At 39.4% G+C, this 18941-nt stretch overlaps 1 protein-coding gene across 1 annotated transcript in view; it reads left to right on the plus strand.

Annotated features, from left to right (window-relative positions):
- Positions 1-127: 127 nt before the first annotated feature.
- Positions 128-18941, plus strand: part of PTDSS1 (phosphatidylserine synthase 1) — a 29549-nt gene continuing 10735 nt past the window's right edge. The window contains exons 1-8 of the mRNA XM_062490388.1: positions 128-306; positions 5618-5709; positions 7202-7246; positions 9353-9477; positions 12481-12639; positions 15220-15371; positions 17386-17527; positions 18472-18584. Coding sequence (XP_062346372.1) covers positions 128-306; positions 5618-5709; positions 7202-7246; positions 9353-9477; positions 12481-12639; positions 15220-15371; positions 17386-17527; positions 18472-18584 — 1007 coding nt within the window. The remainder of the gene's footprint in view (positions 307-5617; positions 5710-7201; positions 7247-9352; positions 9478-12480; positions 12640-15219; positions 15372-17385; positions 17528-18471; positions 18585-18941) is intronic.

Raw genomic sequence — 18941 nt, forward strand, 5'->3', positions numbered from 1 at the left:
CCCCGCTCGGCCCGCTCGGCTGCGCTCGGCGGGACGCGGCGCGGAGCGGGCGGGCGGCCGGGCTGGTTCGGGCCGCGCCGCCCCGCGCAACCACAGCTGCGCTGAGACGAGGGGACAGAGGGGCGAGATGGCGTCGTGCGTGGGGAGCCGGACCCTGAGCAAGGACGACGTAAACTACCGCCTGCACTTCCGCATGATCAACGAGCAGCAGGTGGAGGACATCACGCTGGAGTTCTTCTACCGCCCGCACACCATCACCCTTCTCAGCTTCACCATCCTCAGCCTCATGGCCTTCGCCTTCACCAGGTGCGCGGCCGCCGCGGGGAGCCTCAGCCCCGCCCTTGGGTGCCGGAGGCTCCCGCGCGGGGAATGGAGAGGGTCGGGTCGCCCCGGGGCGAGCAGGGGCAGCGCGCCTGAGCCGAGCCGAGCCGTGCCGAGCCGAGCCGTCCCGTCCTGTCCCTGCGGTGCGCTCCGCTCCGCTCCCCCGGCGGGTGCTCCCGCGCCCCCCTGCTCGGCAGGCCCCTGCTCGAGAGCGGGCATCCTCCCCTCCTTTCCAGAGCGGCTATCACGCTCGTTGCTTTCCCTGGGAATTTGTTAATCGTTTTGAGGATCTCTGCTGAAGCCTCTTCTAAAGGAGTTGCCAAATATGGGCTTTATTAGGCTGTCGAGCAGCCCCGCAGTGACATCACTGATGGAGATGGTTTCCCAAGCGTGCAGTGGACGGCAGGGACTGTTCCGTGGCATCGCTGCTGTGCCCCGCACGGTCTGTGGCCGGTCTCAGGTTGGCTCAGGCCCTGGCAAGGATGGGCTCAGCCGCATCCTTTGAGCACCACTGGAAGGGCTGGCTCTGTGGGCATCACCCCTGCAGTCATTCATGGCGATACTGCTAGGCATGGACAGGTTATTCGGGAGCCTTACTTGAAAACAAAGGGTACAGCGATGCAGCGCAATGGGTATCTTGCATATTTTTTTGAAGTTATGCATACTTTTTATTGCCTCCTACTGGGTGTGAAGATGATTGCATAGTCCTCCTGTAGACTAAATGTCTGTGGGCAGTGATTCCTGAGTGGTTTTGGCTAGGTAGTGCAGTGTGTTTTAGGCTCATGTAAACTTTTGTGGCATTGTGTGTACACAGTCATGGATTTCAGCGGTCTTGTGGCTTAAACTCTAAAGGTGGTGAATCCCCCCCTTGGAAGTGACCTTAAAACATTAATTCATGACAACTTTCTATTTGATGTAGGAAAATTATTATTTGTCACTATGCCTGATACACAGTTCAGTGTGTAACCTTTATTCTAAGAATCCAAATGTATAGTTTTCATCAGCTGTGAAATAGTGGCCAAGCTTGGCATAAGACTGCAGATGGTCTGAGGTGTCCCTTTTCTTGTTTCAACATGTGCATGGCCCCAAGGGAGATACTTTTGGTGAGCACATCCCTTGTTTTACTTGTATCCCTTCTTAACTATAAAATCAGAGACATATATTTGTGCTCTGCTACAATGTTTAATTACAGAACTTTGCTACAAGTGCTCCTTATCCCCTGGCCTGATCACTTTTCTCCCTGAAGGGCTAATTTAGGTCAAACTTCTGAGTCACTGTGATTCTCATCACAATGTCATTCTGAAGGATTAATGGAACTGATTGCTTACCTTTGGGGAAGGAATTTTGCCATTAGTTCTTTCAAGCAGAAGATGAGCTAAGAAGCAACTTCAGCACTTTGGAGTCTTCTAGGCCTAAATAAAACTGCCTCACTTCTGGGATGTTTGTTTGCATTTTTCCAAGAGGATTGCTGGTTTGTCTTTGTCATTTGTTTTGCTGTCTAACTGACTTCTTCAGTTTCATCTTCTTCCCTCTGTCTATCTCCACCTCACTTCATGTGTTTAAATGCCAGTTGACTTGTCTTTAACTATTTTCTATTTCTCCTCTTCTCAGGTTGTGGAAGGCACTCTGATTTTACTTTCTCCCCTCTCCTCCTGCTATTTTCAACTATTGTAGGAGCTTCATCAGAGTGCTGCCTCTGGCCTCATTTGGGACACTATCCAAACCATATACAGTCTTTGAGAAACTGGGGAAGAAGAGATACTTTACCACATGCTTTTGCAGTCTTTGCTCCTTTCCATCAGCTTATTGCATCGAGTCTACACGGACTCATGCAGTAAGGTGATATTTATGTTTATTTGCCCACTTCCTGGGCACAAGGCACTGTAGACTTCCCTGTAAGGTGTCACAAGTGATTCTTTGCTTCCCTTGTGTTGTCATTTGTTCCTTAGCTCTCCTGGTCAGTTTGTTTAGTGGGGGATTTTCTGTGATAGAATCATGCTGATGTTGTGAAGTAAAATTTATTTTTTCAGGAACTTGACCATAGACAGAGGAAATTCTGTGTTCCTTAAATTCTTTCTTGTCTCTTCTAAAATTGTTTTGTGGCGGAACTATGTGGAGGGTTCTGAGAAACTTAGAAAATGCTTTTCCCTTGTGTAGCAAGCCATACATAACATGAAGTCCTCCTTAGGATCACTGAGAGTGGCTGCTACTGTCTGTGAGCTGACAGATAAGGGTGAAACTGCACTTCAGATAGCAGTAATCTTCAGGTATGATGATAATAACAGTTACAGTCCAGAAAAAGAAATGTGTGTTTAATTTTTCCATGTTAAAGTGGGGAATAGAGGGTATTCTGTGCTTTAAAGTACATCCTTCTAGGGCTTCTGACAATGGCTGCAACTTCCTTAGTTGTTTCCTGCCAAATGAGCTAGACACAGGCTTCTCTGCTTCCATCCTGTGCCTTGGGGCAGAGGTGTGGAGTGGCTCTAGCTTTCCCTGTCCTCTTCCACCCTAGATAGAGGTGTGCAGCCCTCTCTGAGCCCAGAGGCAACTAGCAGGAGTCAGTCCTGGAGGAGATATTTTGTGGGACACAACAATAGGACTGAGGAGGGTGACAGACTAGTGGCTTCTGGTATGAAGCTGCAGGGGTTTGTGGAAGCAGGAGTAAGACCTGTGAGGGTGTAGGGCTTTTGTCTCCATGTCCCTTGATTAAACTGCATTATTGTGTATTTAGGTTTGGTTGAGTTTATATAAAATTTTTTTTCTTCCCTCTACCACTTTCCAAATTTAGTGTCCTAGCTATTTTTTCTGGGTTTTCTTCTGGGTTTTTTGTTCTGAGTTTTTTGGGTTTTTTGGGGTTTTTTTTCTGCTTTTTTCCCCTGGTTTTTAGGGTTTTTTGGGGGCCAGTTTTGGGGGAGTTTTTTTTTTGTTTGTTTGTTTGGGGTTTTTTTTTGTTTGTTTTTGTTTCTGTTTTGTTTTTGTAATGTAGTAACACAGCAGTTGACATTTTTGTAATCTAGTGTTCCGGAGAAGAACAGAAGAGGGATAAAGATTATGCACTTTGGTTTTTTTTCTATTTCTTCTCTAAGAAGTCACAGAATTGAAAAATGCCCTTGTCATGTGGGTTAAAACTGTGAGAATTTTCATCTGTTCTCCCACGTAAGCATTAGAAACCTTAGTTTTGCTGCATGAATACCTGTATTTCAAAATCCAAGTCAACATTTCTGGGGCTAAGTAAGGAGATGATTTAGCACTTTTTCCCAATTGCAGTTTGTTGTGATTGAATCTTTCCCTTTGGCATTCCCCAAAATAGTTCTTCCAAGTAACGCTATAATTCTTATACCAGCTGATGTGCAGCAGCACATTTCTTGCTCCCACCTGTTCTTACCTGCTTCTGGCAAGAAGATTCGGTGTCTATCCCTTGTGAAATGCATCTGCATGCCAAAATAAAATGTCTTGCCACTCAGGCAAGGAATTGGAATGAAATGCAGTTTAACACTGCATACATCTTCGTTGATTTCGGGGGGAAATAGTGGCAACATGACTAGGAGAGCTTTCTTGAAGCTGAGTAGTACTCAGAATCCTGATGTGCAAAGGTGAGGACCTTTCATCCCAGCTGGCACAGCAGTTAAGTGATGTAATCACAATGTCTTCCACTTCTTTGTTAGCCGTGATGAATTGATGTGATGTGACTGCAATTATTTGTTCTATCTTACAAAAAAAAAAAATTAAAAATCATCCTCTTGGTGGTAGCCATGACAGCATGTCCCTGTGTGTTATTTGCATGTGTTAAAAGAGGGATATGGTTTTGCTCTCTGAGCCATCAGAGGCAGAGTCTCTGGCTAGGAAGTGCACTGGATGGCATATGGTCTTGGGATTGCCAAGGGTGCCAGAGTTAAGCTCTGGGACTCGGGGTTTATAGCTGGTATAAAGTGTCAGCCTGTGCAGCATGGCTGCTGGAAAATGACTGGTAAAGCTGAACTCAGCTGGTTTGAAAAAAATACTGTGGGGAGTCCCTAAGGCCTGCAGAGAAACCATTCATGTTTAATGCACTTTTTCCTTCCATACTTTTAAACTAACACAGTGCTTACATGCTTCACAGTGATGCAAGCCTGCTGTGGAGCTGTTAAGGGCTGTTAAGGTAGAGTTTTGGGGAAAAAGAAAATAATTTGGCTAAGTGAGAAATATTTCGTAACTGCAGCAAGTATCTGATGTGATTTATGCTGTCGTGGATTCTGTACTGAACCATCCAGAAATGGATGCTCTGCCAGGAAGTGCTTCATACCTTTAAAGTTTGCTGGGAATTATTTTGTTAATGTGTTGTGAGTAAATTAAGAAATATACTTAAATGAATAAACTGATCCTAAGTACATGAAAACTACCCAGATAGTAAAACTTTGACTTTGGTTGTCGTGGGTTATACATTATGAAGTATTCACTGTTTATACTGTGATAGTCTGAAGTTTGCTTGCTTGTATTACTGAAGTATCCCAGAAACTGTCTGCTGGTTAGAAAAGTTAGGTGAAGGTTATTTTGTTAATCTTCCTATATTCTAACTGCCATATTCTAATTGCCTGAAAAGAAAGGGCTCTGCCAAGTTTGCTTTGGCATTCCAAACTGAATTCTTAGGTGGCTCTTCTGGCTATAATGTAACAGTAGCACAAATAACGCATGATACTATATTCAGAGCTTTGGCTTAATAGATCTAAAAGCAAATTGATATTTTTCCGTAGGCTTTTTATTTTGTGCTGTGTCTCTGTTACAGATTGTAAGATGTACATTAATTATTTCTAAAGACTGATTATCATCATTATTTCTAGACTCATCTCAGGCATTTGGAGTTGGGGATAGGCAAAGGGAAGTGAGCGGTATTGCAAGTAGCACCAAGACGGCAGAGGGAGACCTAGGAATTGCATCCAGGCTTCCAGAGATTTTACTTTAGGTGTGAAAGTATAAGTTGCTGTGTACAAGTAATTTGATGATGTTTCTATAAACATTAAAGCAGGAAGATTTTTTTCTACCTTATGTTAAATTTGGTCATTGCTTCTACATTTACTTCTAACAATGCGAGTGGCTTGCATGTGTTTACTAAATATTTAACCCCCTTGTAAGAAAGGGACACCTAGAAGTGTAGTGTGAAAATCATTCAGTGCAATTACTATCTTAACTTGTTACATAATAAGCATGCATATTTCTTACATTTAATTTCCATGTATTCTTTATTTAAATAATATATCTTGAGAGCCTTTTGACTACATCCTTATCGTGTACTTTAATACTGTGTTGTCTGTCTCTTTAGGGATGATTCTGTACCAGAGGATAATATTTGGAGAGGTATCCTCTCTGTGATTTTCTTCTTTCTAATCATCAGTGTTCTAGCTTTTCCTAATGGTGAGTAAGGTTTATACAGCTTGTACTTCATGTTTTTTAATTGTGAGTTTCTCTTTATTGCCACTATATTTACTTTGACTTTTATTTAAATACCAATTTTCAGTATATTTTTTCTTTACTCATTTGAATTCTTTTATATTAAGCAACAGTCTAAAAGTGGGTTGTAGTCATACTGAGCAGAGATAAGTGTTATTTATAGCTTGTTATTTATAGTCTGTATTTAACAAGGAAGTCAAGTTCTCAGAATCAGTGTCCTCTTTGTAGATGTGCAGTTGCAGCTCAGATTGTTAAGCAATGATGCTAACAGACCCATAAATAATGTTTAGGATGGCTTTGCCTCAGTGTGTTTCAACAGAAGTGTAATTCTGAAAATTCTCAGACATAACACCTTACCAGAAGATAATGATAAAAATGGTTTAGGTTGCATTTACAGTGTAAAACCTCAGTTGCTCAGTAGAAGTTGAAGTTGGACAGAAGTTTTGGTAGTTGTGTGAGGAGCAGAAAGTGTAAAAATGTAAGAACAATTGTGTGTTACTTAATTGTGTGGAAGAAATGCTTCTACCTGGTTTGTCTGTTTTGGTTTTTTAATTTTTCTTATTGCTGTCAGAAAATTCATGATTCTTGGGTCAATTCTAAACTGTCTCACAATTGGCAGTGTTCAGAAAAAAACAGTGATCATGTTCAGGACAGCTTTGTACTGCACAGTTGGGATGTGTTTTTCCCAAATGTTAAAAATCCTATATGCACACTTTTCACAAAGTGCTGCCTGAAAAACTGAATGCCAGAGAAGAAGGAGCTATATGCATACATTGGTGAAAGAGTGGTCTTCAGTGTGTGCTGAAAATATTTGTTGAGCCATTTCTTGTTACCTAAATGTGTAATTCATCTTTAGATGTTTTCCAGTTTTGCCAGATTTACCTTCTCTGCTGTTCACATTAGCTGAGATGTTTTTAGTCTTATTAATCAGTTTCATCACTGGTTCTTAAGTAAATAATTTGACATTGTGGGGGTTTTCCTTCTTGTCAGCTATATATGATGCTCAGTTTGGAAATTTCAGGAGGCCTGTTTGGTAACATTTCTTGTTGCACTGAAGGCTAAGCATCATGTTTCTTTGTTAACACAAATAAATTTGTATGGGATGTCTTAACTGGGAGCAAGCTGCAGTCTGGAAACCAAGTCAGGACATCCTCAGGTGATACCTGAGATGTGGTGTTTGCTGCACAAACAGCATGCTACTGTTCTGGACGTGACTCCATGAAAACAGTGAAAAATTGTCTTCATGTTACCAACTGGCAGTCTTCTTTTTCCATTCTGAAATCTGCTGTTACTTCTATTTTTAACAACATAGAGCTCCAGCTTTCAGATGTATTATATAGTTTGATGAAGAACTGATCCTTGCTCATGCCAAGTAGTCATATGCAATATACTCAAAAATAAATGTTGTGGTTCTTACTGACTGTCCCCTAATATGCTTTTTGTTTACTGTATATAGGACCCTTTACACGTCCTCACCCTGCTCTGTGGAGGATGGTTTTTGGTAAGTTTGTGTTTCTGACTTTTGCATTGATTTTGCAGGACCTACCTTTTAAGCTTTCTGATGAATGGAATTGGCATGAAACATAATTGTACATCAAACTTGTGTTGATGTTACTTTCCTCCCGCTCCGGAGCAGTTTTTTATAATCTGTTCGCAGTTATGTTTGGGAATATTGTTGTAGTTACTCTGTGTCAGGATGGTGTAAATGAAATCACCAAAAAGGGATCATTCATTCTGATACTCTGTTTTAATCCTGTTTTGTGCTTCCCAATCTCCTTCCCCCACATCTTTCCTACTGTCAGCTCTTCCAACCCCAGCTACTGCATATACTGTTTGACTTCTAAATCCAGTTGAGTAGGTGGTTTCTTTTTATTATTGGCAAAAGTATCAATTACTTTATATGTTTATTAAATTGTATCATTCATAGATCAGTGTTTATAAATATTCTTGACATGTGTATATATATTAAGATTTGTATTTCATTAAAAGTACCTGTAAATATCAGTTGCATTCATAGTTTGAAAAATAATTCTGTTAGCTACAAAACTAACTAGTGAAATCCTGCTCTTAAAACATCTGAATTACACAGCAAAATCATGAGGAATTTTATATTCAAATAATTCAGAGTTCACAGAGTATATGCTAGACAGCACATTTGATTATTTTTAGGCAGACTGAACGTTACTCTCTCCTGCCACCTTATAGCTAAAAATAAGTAGCTTCCCAAAGTAGCTGATTACTCATCTGTTGACATTGAGACGATTCTGCAAATTAGACAGTACTTGTTAAACAGAACTGCTTCTTGGGAAGTTTGGGAAATACAGGTCTTACTGCTCACTTCAAGTTTCACCACATGTAGGATAAAGATCATTCTCAATGTTGGTACTCCAAGAGCTTGATCCCTGTACTTTTGGGAAAAGGCTGCATGCAAAATCAGGAGCAACATTTTTCCCTGTGTAATTTTCTTTCTTCTGGCATGGTTCATTTAGCTGTGCTTCAGTTCTCAGACCCCTTTGGTAGATGAAGGGCAGGACTGGTGTGTCCTCAACATTTCCAGATATGCCCTGCCACCCCCTCCTTTAGCTGGGTGACATCTGTTCCCCTCGTGTTTCTGGGAGGAACTTCATAGAACCATGTAGATACTTCCTGTGCATGTGTGTGTCTATGAACAAAAGTCACTTTCTGGTGTACGCTGGGGGCTATCAACATGTGAGTCCTGGTTATAGTTTAAGAGGCCTTTTTAGAATTTCTGCAGTTTATTTTGCATGGCAGATCCTGACTTTATTCACATTAATCTTCCTGCCTTCCACGACACTGCTGTAGGATACAAGTCAGTTTGAGGCTGTGGAAGTAGTGCTCATATGCCTCCTCCAAACGTGGTCTTGGATGTCTGTGAGCTCATGAATAATGTAAAGCTATGGTCTCAACAAATCTTCAGCTACCCATAGCACTACACCTAGGACTCAATTTCTAATAAGTTCTTCTTTAAAAAAAAAAATCCTTATACAGACTGGAGGAGAGAAATGGCACTCCCAAATGCAATTGTGTTGCACAATTTGTAGTGGTGTGAAACTAAATAATAGTCATATTTGTCTTGAAAATATTCAAGCAGCAAATTTTCCAGCACACAGAAGTAGCTCAGACATGCATTGGTTTATATTTATAATTACTCTTTATTGCCAGCATAGCTCAGAATTGGCAGGTGACATTATTAGATTGATCTTTATGTTGAAATTTGTGTAAAGGCTTAGAGACTTTAAGAATACTTAAAGCAAAGGGACAGAGCTAATGCAATCCTGGATCCTAATGTATCTCTTACTAAAGAGCTTCCTGATCACAACCTTGTACTACTCATGTCTAAATTGATTAGACTGATTTTGTTTTGACTGGGTTCATGCAGTTGAGCATGTCTTGTATCACTTGTCACAGGAGGGGGTATGAAGGGCGGAGTGCTCAGACACTGGTTTCAAGACTTCAGCTTTTCTGCATGTAGCTGCAGCATATAGAAATTCATTTGTAAAACAACTATTTCAAAATAGCTTTTTGGACACTGTGTTCCAAGCAGTTTTGTAAGTGAACGTGATTTTAAAATTGAGTCTTTTTGCAGGTCTCAGTGTGCTCTATTTTCTGTTCCTGGTGTTCCTGCTCTTCCTTAACTTTGAGCAGGTAAAAGCAGTGATGTACTGGCTGGACCCTAATCTTCGATATGCCACAAGGGAAGCAGATATTATGGTATGTATCTTTGTGGCACTTTATTGTACGTACTTTAGGCATGTTTTATATGAGTGGGAATGGATAAATCTGAATTTTCTGGCATGAGCAGTGCAAGTATGTGCCTATACTCAACAGAGTCAACAAGTCCTTTGTGTCAATGACTATTTATTTACATTGAAGTCAGCTGGTGTGAAAAATAGCTTTCTTAATTTTTTTGGTTTAATGTAGATGTTTGGATGAGTGAGCAATTTAGAATATGATATGTGTTTGCAGTGGGACAGCTTTGGATACTTTTTGGTACTAGATATGAGCATGGATACTGAAAATAGACTTAGCAAGGTAGTATCTGAATGAAGCCTGTATGGTATGTGTCTCAGATCAGGGTTTTTGATCAGGGTTTTCATTTTGCACAGTGCTGCACTCAAATAACTTTGGTTTCATTTTGTTGCTCTGAGCTCAGTACATTACTATCATGCTATGGAGCTTGTGGAGTATGTGTCTGTATGGCTCTCTTCCAGTCAGCAGCTGAGCACTGATGCTGTTACCATTGGGAAATAATTTCCAGAGACCATAATCTGGAGTGGCATAGAAAGCCAGGCTTGTTCTTCTGCTTACTGAGCAGCTTGCAAAGAGTTTTCCATACAGAGAATGTTCCCTTTCAGGTGGGGACATGAGCACAGAGAGCTGAGATTGTAAAAGGAGGCCTGGGAGTAGGGTGTGAGTTGTGTGGGGTGGCAAGCAGAACACAGTGTGCGCAGTTGGGCACCAAGCAGAAGAGGAGGCTGCATGAAGAGGCAAAAGTTGCCAATCTTGCCCTCCTTACTATCACATCAAATTACTCCTCACTGCCTGACCAACATGCTCCCTTGACCTTGGGTTTGTGCATCTGTCCACTATGGTCACCTGTTGTATACTAGGTGTTTTTATGGGGATCATGCCTCATGGGTATGGAAATTGTCTAGTTGTCTTTTACACATGGCAATTTACTGCTTGTGCAAACCAATGCACAGTACCTCATCAGCAGTGGGTGCAAGCTCCTGCCCTGTAGCACATGAGGGAATGGAAATCTTTACAGTGCAGTAAGCTCATGTTAGTTGATTGATAGTGAGGGCTGCATGCAGGCTCCTTGCCTGGAAAACTGAGTGCTTCAGGTATTGAGCCTCAGCCTGTCAGCAGTATGTGCTGTGCAACTCTAGGGCTGTGACTTTGGGTTCTGCAGGAACTAGCTGTCCTGGTGGAGAGGTGAGAGCCCCAGCACAGGTGTCAGTGGTGTTGCTGAGCAACAAAAGCCTGTTGGTTTGTCAGATTCATCTGGCTCTCCTGTCGTTTAAATTAGAAATAGATTGTAGTAGTGGAGGACTAGTATTACTACTGACACAGAATCACATTGCCTGACTGTAGCAGTCAGTGGAAACTTGCCCTGGTCTGCTTTGGAACCCAGATATTTTAATTTAAAGTTGCAGCAAATTTTTTAAGTGCAGCTGTAATGAAGGTTGCAACTTGATCCAGCAGAGGCTTGCACAGGACTAGCAAAGTTGCTTGGGCGTAAAAAAACGGTCAACACATTTCACTGTACAGCTGGCAAAACTGCAGTTGGAAAAATGAGACAGAGGAAAAAGCCCCAGTAAAAATAAAAGCAAAAAAGCAGGTGCTCTGGAAAAAACCTTAGTTTTGGGGTAGCCTCATTGTGTTCACTTATCATAGGTATTGTGGTGTAGGAAGGAACCTGCACCTCCTGTGGTGTATTCTGTGCTTCTCATGCTGGCAAAGGAGCAGTTTCAGTTCTCTTGGTGCACTAAAGCTGCAGGTTTACCATCCTTTGAACAAGTGGTGCACCTTTCTCTGACCAGCAGCACAGGCATGCACAAGAAAGCAGCAGAAGTAAGGGTTACTTATAGTGGCCTACACAACTCCTGTCATCCCATAGTGGGACTTAGCTGCCTGTTGATAAAAGGATTTGTATGAGACTGCATTCTTCTCTTTGTGGTGGCCAGGATTTAAATCTCTCTGCTATCTCCTTTTCAACTTCATCAGTGTTCTTTTGTGCAGGATTAGCAATAGTTCTGACCTTTGAGATTTCTTGGTTCAACAGCATGAGCAGTTCTGTGTTGTCACCTGCAGGTGGCAATGTGTATTTTAGGAGGATTGAAGACCAGAGATTTTTTTTTTCAAGTGTGCTTCCTAAGAGGAAGCACACTTGGAAAAAAAATCTCTGGTCTTCAATAGTTCAGTTAGTGCCCAGTGATGAGACAGAACCCCACAGTTGCAGCCTCCTGATAGCATGCAATTTTTTTGCTTGGTGGCCAGTGATTTCTAGCACTTGCTGTACAACATGTTATAAGAACCCAGTTCCTTTGTCTTTGGTGGCTAGAACATTAATTAGTATTCTTAAGGAATCTGCTGCTCATCTGTGAAAAAAACAAAAACAAAACATTTGCAAGTTCCCTTTTATCTTCTCCTAGGTCTTTTTTTTCAATCTGAGCCTGTGACTGAATATTCTCAATATGAATAGGTTCTGGGAAATTGATTTCATGAGTAAAATAAGACACATAAGATACTCAAGTAAACATTGACATGAGTAACATTACATCAAAAACTGGGGAGGATTATCCATTAATGAGATACATCTTAGTACCAGACAACATGAATGTTGGGAAAGGTGGTTATTTAAAACCAAGACTCCAGAGAAAGACAAAAAAGTATTTTCTGGAGTATTGTTTGCTGGTTTTATTGTTACTGAATTTATTGTTTTTGTTGCTTCCCTATCACTTAGGAAATACGTGTGTCTTCAGGCACCAAGGTCTATTCTGTTTCCCATTAAATTTGAGCTGTACAGTGATGGCAGAGTGTCAATACTGAAAGTTTTCTGCTACAATTTAGAAGGATAAGAAAATGAAATAATGCTATTTTAATAGCCTTATAATTTCAGACTTATTGCAGTGGATGGAAAGATGTTTCTTCTTTCTGAAGTCATGTGTTGATGGAGTAATTTTGTTCTGGGTTTTTTTCTTTTCATAACAGGAGTATGCAGTGAACTGTCATGTTATCACCTGGGAGAGAATCCTCAGCCACTTTGATATATTTGCTTTTGGACATTTCTGGGGCTGGGCTATGAAGGCTTTGCTGATCCGCAGCTATGGGCTGTGCTGGACTATTAGCATCACCTGGGAGCTCACTGAGGTTGGCCACTCTTTTATCTTAATTATTGGCAAAGGTATGAGGTGTGAATTCTTGGGGAAGAGTGAATGTTACTAGAAGGATGGCTCTCTAGTTCTCAGTATAGATTTACATTTTAAGTCTTATAAACCAGATGCTGAGTAATTGATGCAGCTGAATGAGCAGACAACAGCAAGATGGGGTTTAGGTAAGTGATTTATTACTGCTTGAATAGAATGGAAGTCTAGGTTGGCCTATTTGTGCCATTCATAATTTACTTTCTGCTGTTATGGGGTTCATGCTACTTTTTCTATTTCACATATTTCCTGATTCAGATCAACTTTTCTCCTTTTTCACCTTGCAATATCTCATGGTTCCTTTACCTCATATACAACAATATCACACATTGTGTACAGTCATGCATAATGTACAAGTGAAATGGAGTTGAGGGATCTCGATGTAAATACTTGAACTTAGTCTTTAAAATAAGTTTTCTGTAAAGCTTGCTGTCTTGAGAATGCTTGGCTTGTCTGACAAACCATTTATAATTTAGGAACATAGATAAGGATTTATTTGTCTAAAATTAAACTTTTGAGTTTCAAAATCCTGGTGCCATGAGTTCCTCTTCCCTGTTTTTGTTCTGTGGCATTGATGGATACTGTGTTTTCTAAGTGATTCTGAAATTGCTTAAGATTGGGATTTCACCAGTACCCATTCATAGAAAACACCTTAGCTAGTTATTATACCAGTTTTTTCCCTCTGGAAAAGAATGTGTTTGGATTTTTTTCACTGGTACTCTTATTTTTCATCACACAACCCTCATCTTCAATCTGACACAGCATCAGGTGTCTGGCCTTCCTCTTGTTGAAGGGCAGATTATTGGAACAGACAATGTGTTGGACAAGGTTCAAAACACAGATATGCTATCACCACTCAAATGGATTTTGGATGAATTAGATAATTCAGGAGAGTAATTAGAAACCCCCAGAAGTTATCATGGCAGTTAGACAGAGATTTAGCTGAGCATCTCCTATTAGCATTAATGGATTTCAGCCAACTCCTTGTTCTGAAACAGGAAACTTGGCTCATACTCCATACTGTTGGATAAAAGTTGGGAAGCAGGCAGGCCTTTGTCTCTGATTCTGAGAAAGCAGCTAGAGAACATTCTAGACTGTCAGGCTAAAACACCTGTACTCTGGGTTTTGCTGCCTCCTTATCTGTAACTTCTGGTGGCTTTGCCTGGATCTGACTGACATTTGTAGGCTATCACCACTCTCAGGCTAAATTAATTTAAAAGATGAAAGGGAAACTTTATCAGGACAATGAACAACACTGTAGCTCTTGGGTCCTGGAGAAAAACTAAAATTTTCTTTTTTTTGAAAATGTTGAAATTCACTTAGCTTTGTCAAAGAAAAACAAGTGGTTTTGATACACTTTTGCAAGAGTTTTCACAGGAATTGTCACTGCCAATATTAGTCACTGTAATCTACTATAAATGGGCCAGCATTCATTCTTGTTGTATACAGAAAATATTCTTCTTGTTCCTTTTCTCAAATATGATTTTTTCAGTAATTTATGCTTACATCTCTTAACAAAACATACTTCATTACAAAATCATACCAATAATCTTCCACAGCCACAGTCTGTGTACATTAACTGACAAGAATTGTGCTATTTTTGTGGAGGTAAATTCTTTGCTTTGCAATGTGTTGTGTTAATTATCTCCTTGAGTATTGCAGAGGGACTGCTTTACACATGACTGTCTTGATTTCCTGTCCATAGGTAACTTTTCCAGTCTATTTTTTGGATTGCAATGATTTTTCTCATAGAATAAGAGAATAAAGTATTTTTTCTTAAAGGAGAGAGAGGCAGTGAATCTGTTTCTATCTCTTGGTAAAATATGTTTATATCTTGCCTTAACTCTGGCCAGTTGTTCCCCTCACTGCATCAGTAGAGTGGAATGTCCTCTTAACTCCTTGAGCCATTCAGTATCAAGTATAGCAGCAAAGATTGATGAATTGTTGTCTGAAATGTTGTTGAACTCTTAATTTTTTTACAGTCACTATTTCCTGAAAATAGAGTTTTGCAATAGTGAAGTCTTATGTCCTGAACACCACCATACTTTAGTACTGACAGCTGTTACAAATGCATCCATTTTACTTGCTGCATCTTGTTGCTGGTTTAGAAAACATACTACTTAAAACTATTTAGCAAAAATGAAACAAATATTATCTTAATTTTATTTTTTTAATGCACAAGCCACCTTGTTTCCTCCAAGCAACACAGTAGTTGTGCTTGTTTCATACATTTCTATTAATGTATCATGTTTCATCTCTGAGAGACCAACAGCTGCATGATATCCTTATATACAGCATAGCCTCAGCAGGAAACAGTGAGAAGAAAACTTCTGATGTCTTGTGTGGTTCTGTTCAAGACCTTCTGAAGTTAATGGAAGGATATCCATCAAATTTCAGTGGCAGTGGCTCATGCGCTTGAAGTATGCTGTGTACTTGAAAAGCTGATTTTTGAATGTGTACTTTAAAAGTGACTTTATATTAATTCTGTGCTGTTCCTCACCCAGAATCTTTTTGCTGTGTTCTATAGCTCTTCTTCATGCACCTTCTGCCTAATTTTGCTGAATGCTGGTGGGATCAAGTAATTTTGGACATCCTGCTTTGTAACGGGGGTGGCATCTGGTTGGGCATGGTAGTTTGTCGTTTCTTGGAGATGAGGACCTATCACTGGGCAAGCTTCAAGTAGGTCTAAATTAAAGTTTGATAAACACTGTTTTGCATCAGTAAAAATAGCATGGAATCTGCCTGTGCTAACAGTGCTGTAATTTTATTTTAAATGTTAATTATCGATGTCATAGTCATGTTCCTGTACATCATCATTTTGTAAATGTGACTGTATATATGATTTTCCTTTGCAGTTTTAAGTTACAAGCACTGATGCCAATAGAAAATACAAAGTAGTAAAGCTATTTGCATTTTCAGTTTATTTTGTATATGTGAAACTTTCAGGAAGTGAGGGAGAAAAACAAGTTGTGATGTTTTTCTCATTGCACATTTTTAAACTAGATTTGGGCTTACCTGGGTGATGAATTATTGTGGCAATCTGTCAGCACTAGTTGTAATTGCAGTAGAGACATGGGGCTGATGGTACCTGCTGTGAATTGCCTTACCTCATTGTGACCTTCTAAAATAAATGGAGTAATTGTGAAATAAAGAGGCATTTATTGTGTAAAAGGGCACCAGTTTATGGCTGTGTGTCAGTTCCTAGCTGTCCAGGTGTGGTTTCTTCCACAGCTTCTTGTCCCTCTCCTGCCTTCTTTTCTGCTAGCTGATAGTGAGCATGGTTATCTGCACATTACCAATGTTGTAGATGAAACAGGGTCAAGTGTAGTGAATTGCCTTGAGAGATGGAAAAGGAACTCAGATCTTGACTTCTAAATTTGTACCTTGTGTGAATTCTGTACTGCTTTCTTTTTTTACTCACAGATTTGTTAATTACTCTTAAGAACCATCCAGCCTTTAGTCTGAATTCAGTTTTCCTGCACTTCTATCAGAGTTGATGGTCCTTCTGGTTTTAGAGAGTTCACTGAAAGTTTAAACAGCAGACTATCTATGGCACAACTAGTCTTTACTGTCTCTGTGGAATAATTTTTCCTCATGTTCTTCTACATGCACAGTAGATTTTTCTGACCTTTAACATGAAGATACTGCAAAAATGATTGTACCCTTTTAATTTATTTTTCTTTTTATTTTTATTTAGTAAATACAGATCTTAAAGTTTAGAAGATTCTCCCTAACCTAAATTCTCTGTAACCTAGAAGAACACAAATATTGAGAATATAAAATCTGAGTGTTTTTTGGATTTTGGTTTTTTTTTTGGTCCAGAAAGGCGAGAGAAATAACAAGGTGAAAACTGCCTTCTAGTCCTGCTAGTCTTCCATGAGAAGAGGAAGATTCTGTGTCCTTTAGATACTGTTTTAATCTGAATTTATATTTCATCTAAATTAATAATAATAATAATATATTATATATGACTACAATAATATACTAACTATAATACAATATAATTGATAACATATTGATAATAATTATATTAATAATATTAATTAATATTGAGCTGAATTAATATTATCAACAGCAAGAATCAGTAATACATGTCAGATGAGCCTACATTAAAATCCCCTTTCAAAACAGAACGTAAATGCTTTCTAGCTTTTAACAGTGCTATCATACCTCTCCAGGAGGTCCAGATGCATCTGATATCAGAACAGCAGGGCTTATGTGTGCTGGAGGTGTAGTATTATCAAACCTGTGGAGCCAGCCCCTTACAGAAATGATGAGTAAAGATTCTTGAATGCCTGATATCAGTGATCTCTAAAACAAGAAGTGTTTGGGGTGAGAGCAGTGGACTAGGAAGAAATAACCTCTAGATTTTCCAAGGAAGTTGCAGAAATATTGTCCTTGTTTCTTTGTGAAGAGAATGATAAATGTGTTTTGTAGTTAGTTACTGAGTTATTGACCGAGGATAGAGAAGGGTGGACTTTTATTGTAGAATACTCACTTTGACTGAAGTGCTTAGTAGATTATTTTTCTGCATTCCCCCTTATGTAGTACATAGTTGTGTCTGAGAAGATCTCTGCTGTTAATCAGAAAAATGTGATTGTTCTTCAGAAATATCAGTAACAGGGCTGTTGCTTTTTTGTTTTTCCCTTCTGGCATATTCCTTGTATTTACTCCAGCCATTATTTTTTTCCAGGGACATTCACACAACCACAGGGAAAATCAAAAGAGCTGTATTACAGTTCACCCCTGCCAGCTGGACCTATGTCCGCTGGTTTGACCCAAAGTCTTCATTTCAGAGAGTGGCTGGAGTCTACCTTTTCATGATTATTTGGCAGGTAAGAAATAAATTCTGTGAAATCAAAGCTGCCATCAGCTCAGTTACTTGTTGGCTATGTTGGACTAAAAAAAATAGTCTAATGGAATGCATGTCTATTATTGAAATACACAGTTAAATGAATTGGTAATGCACTTTCACGAGAGTTAAGGAGTGGTTAAGGAGTGTAATTACAGAATCTGTGGAAAAAGCCAAATGTCACAAATTGTTATATTGGCCTTTTGCAACTGATTCAGATTTAAAAACTGCTAGGCAGTGGGGTTTGGGTGGTGGAATTGTAATTTATTTTGGTTTTGTTGTGTTATGTTGCAGGGGATTGTTTGTTTGGTTTGTGTGGGGAGTGTTTGTTTGGTTGTCTTTGCTTTTTTTGGATTTTTTTTCCTTTCCTGTTGATTATTGAGTGGATCAACAATACCTGGAATACTGTTATTGATCCAGCAAGACTATTTTGTGTCACAAATGCTTTAAAAACTTAAAGTTTTTGTGAATTTTTAAAAAATTTCTTCATTTAGTGTTTTAAAGGAAATTCATAAAAATTTGGTATAGTTGTTCAAGGTTTGTTTTGTTTTTTTAATATGTGATCTCTTCTGCTTCTCTCCCAAAATTGCCTTGGTCATTTGTACCTGATTTAGGATATGCAAGTTATCAGAATATCTACAGTGTGAATTAGTGTCTTGTCCCTTAATGAGTTTTGGGAAAGAGACAATACTTTCATAGAGGTTTCTAGGCAAGAATTCTTTGTTTTACTAGTATATTACTTGCCTGTCCTAGCAAAAGACAGAGCAGGAATTCATCTTTCAGTGATCAATCTATAGCAAGACTATAGTAGAGCATAGATTTCTTTCCATGTTTTAGTTTCTGTATTAAACTTTGCACATTTTCTGTACTAACTCATTAGGAGTATTATAAGTTGAACACTATTAACTAGCTTTTTTTTTAATCTAGCTAACTGAGTTGAACACATTCTTTTTGAAACATATCTTTGTGTTCCAAGCAAGCCATCCTTTAAGCTGGGGAAGAATTCTCTTCATAGGAATCATTACAGCACCCACTGTAAGGTAATTTTTTTGCTTTGGTGTTTTTTTTCAGTTTAAAGTAGCTTAACTGCTAGACATTCAAGAACTACATATAATTTGTGAATAAGTATGTCACATTTCACAAAATGTATGCTTTTGCCACCATGCAATGCAAAGCAATCATCTCTTGTCAATAAAATGTATTTCCTGACAAATAAACTAATGAGGTAAAATGTACAGAAACAACTGTGTTGCCATAGGGATGCAGAGCCAGTCTGTTCCTTCTCCTGTTTGTGTAGAATCTCCCTGTTTTGAGAGTTAGCTGCATATGTTGTCCTTGAGGACTGTATGTCAAAAGTATTCAAGTTAATGAGTCAGGTGCTCCCAAAAGTGTCGATG

This window comes from Cinclus cinclus, chromosome 1, assembly GCF_963662255.1.
Source record: "Cinclus cinclus chromosome 1, bCinCin1.1, whole genome shotgun sequence".
Taxonomy (NCBI): Eukaryota; Metazoa; Chordata; class Aves; order Passeriformes; family Cinclidae; genus Cinclus; species Cinclus cinclus.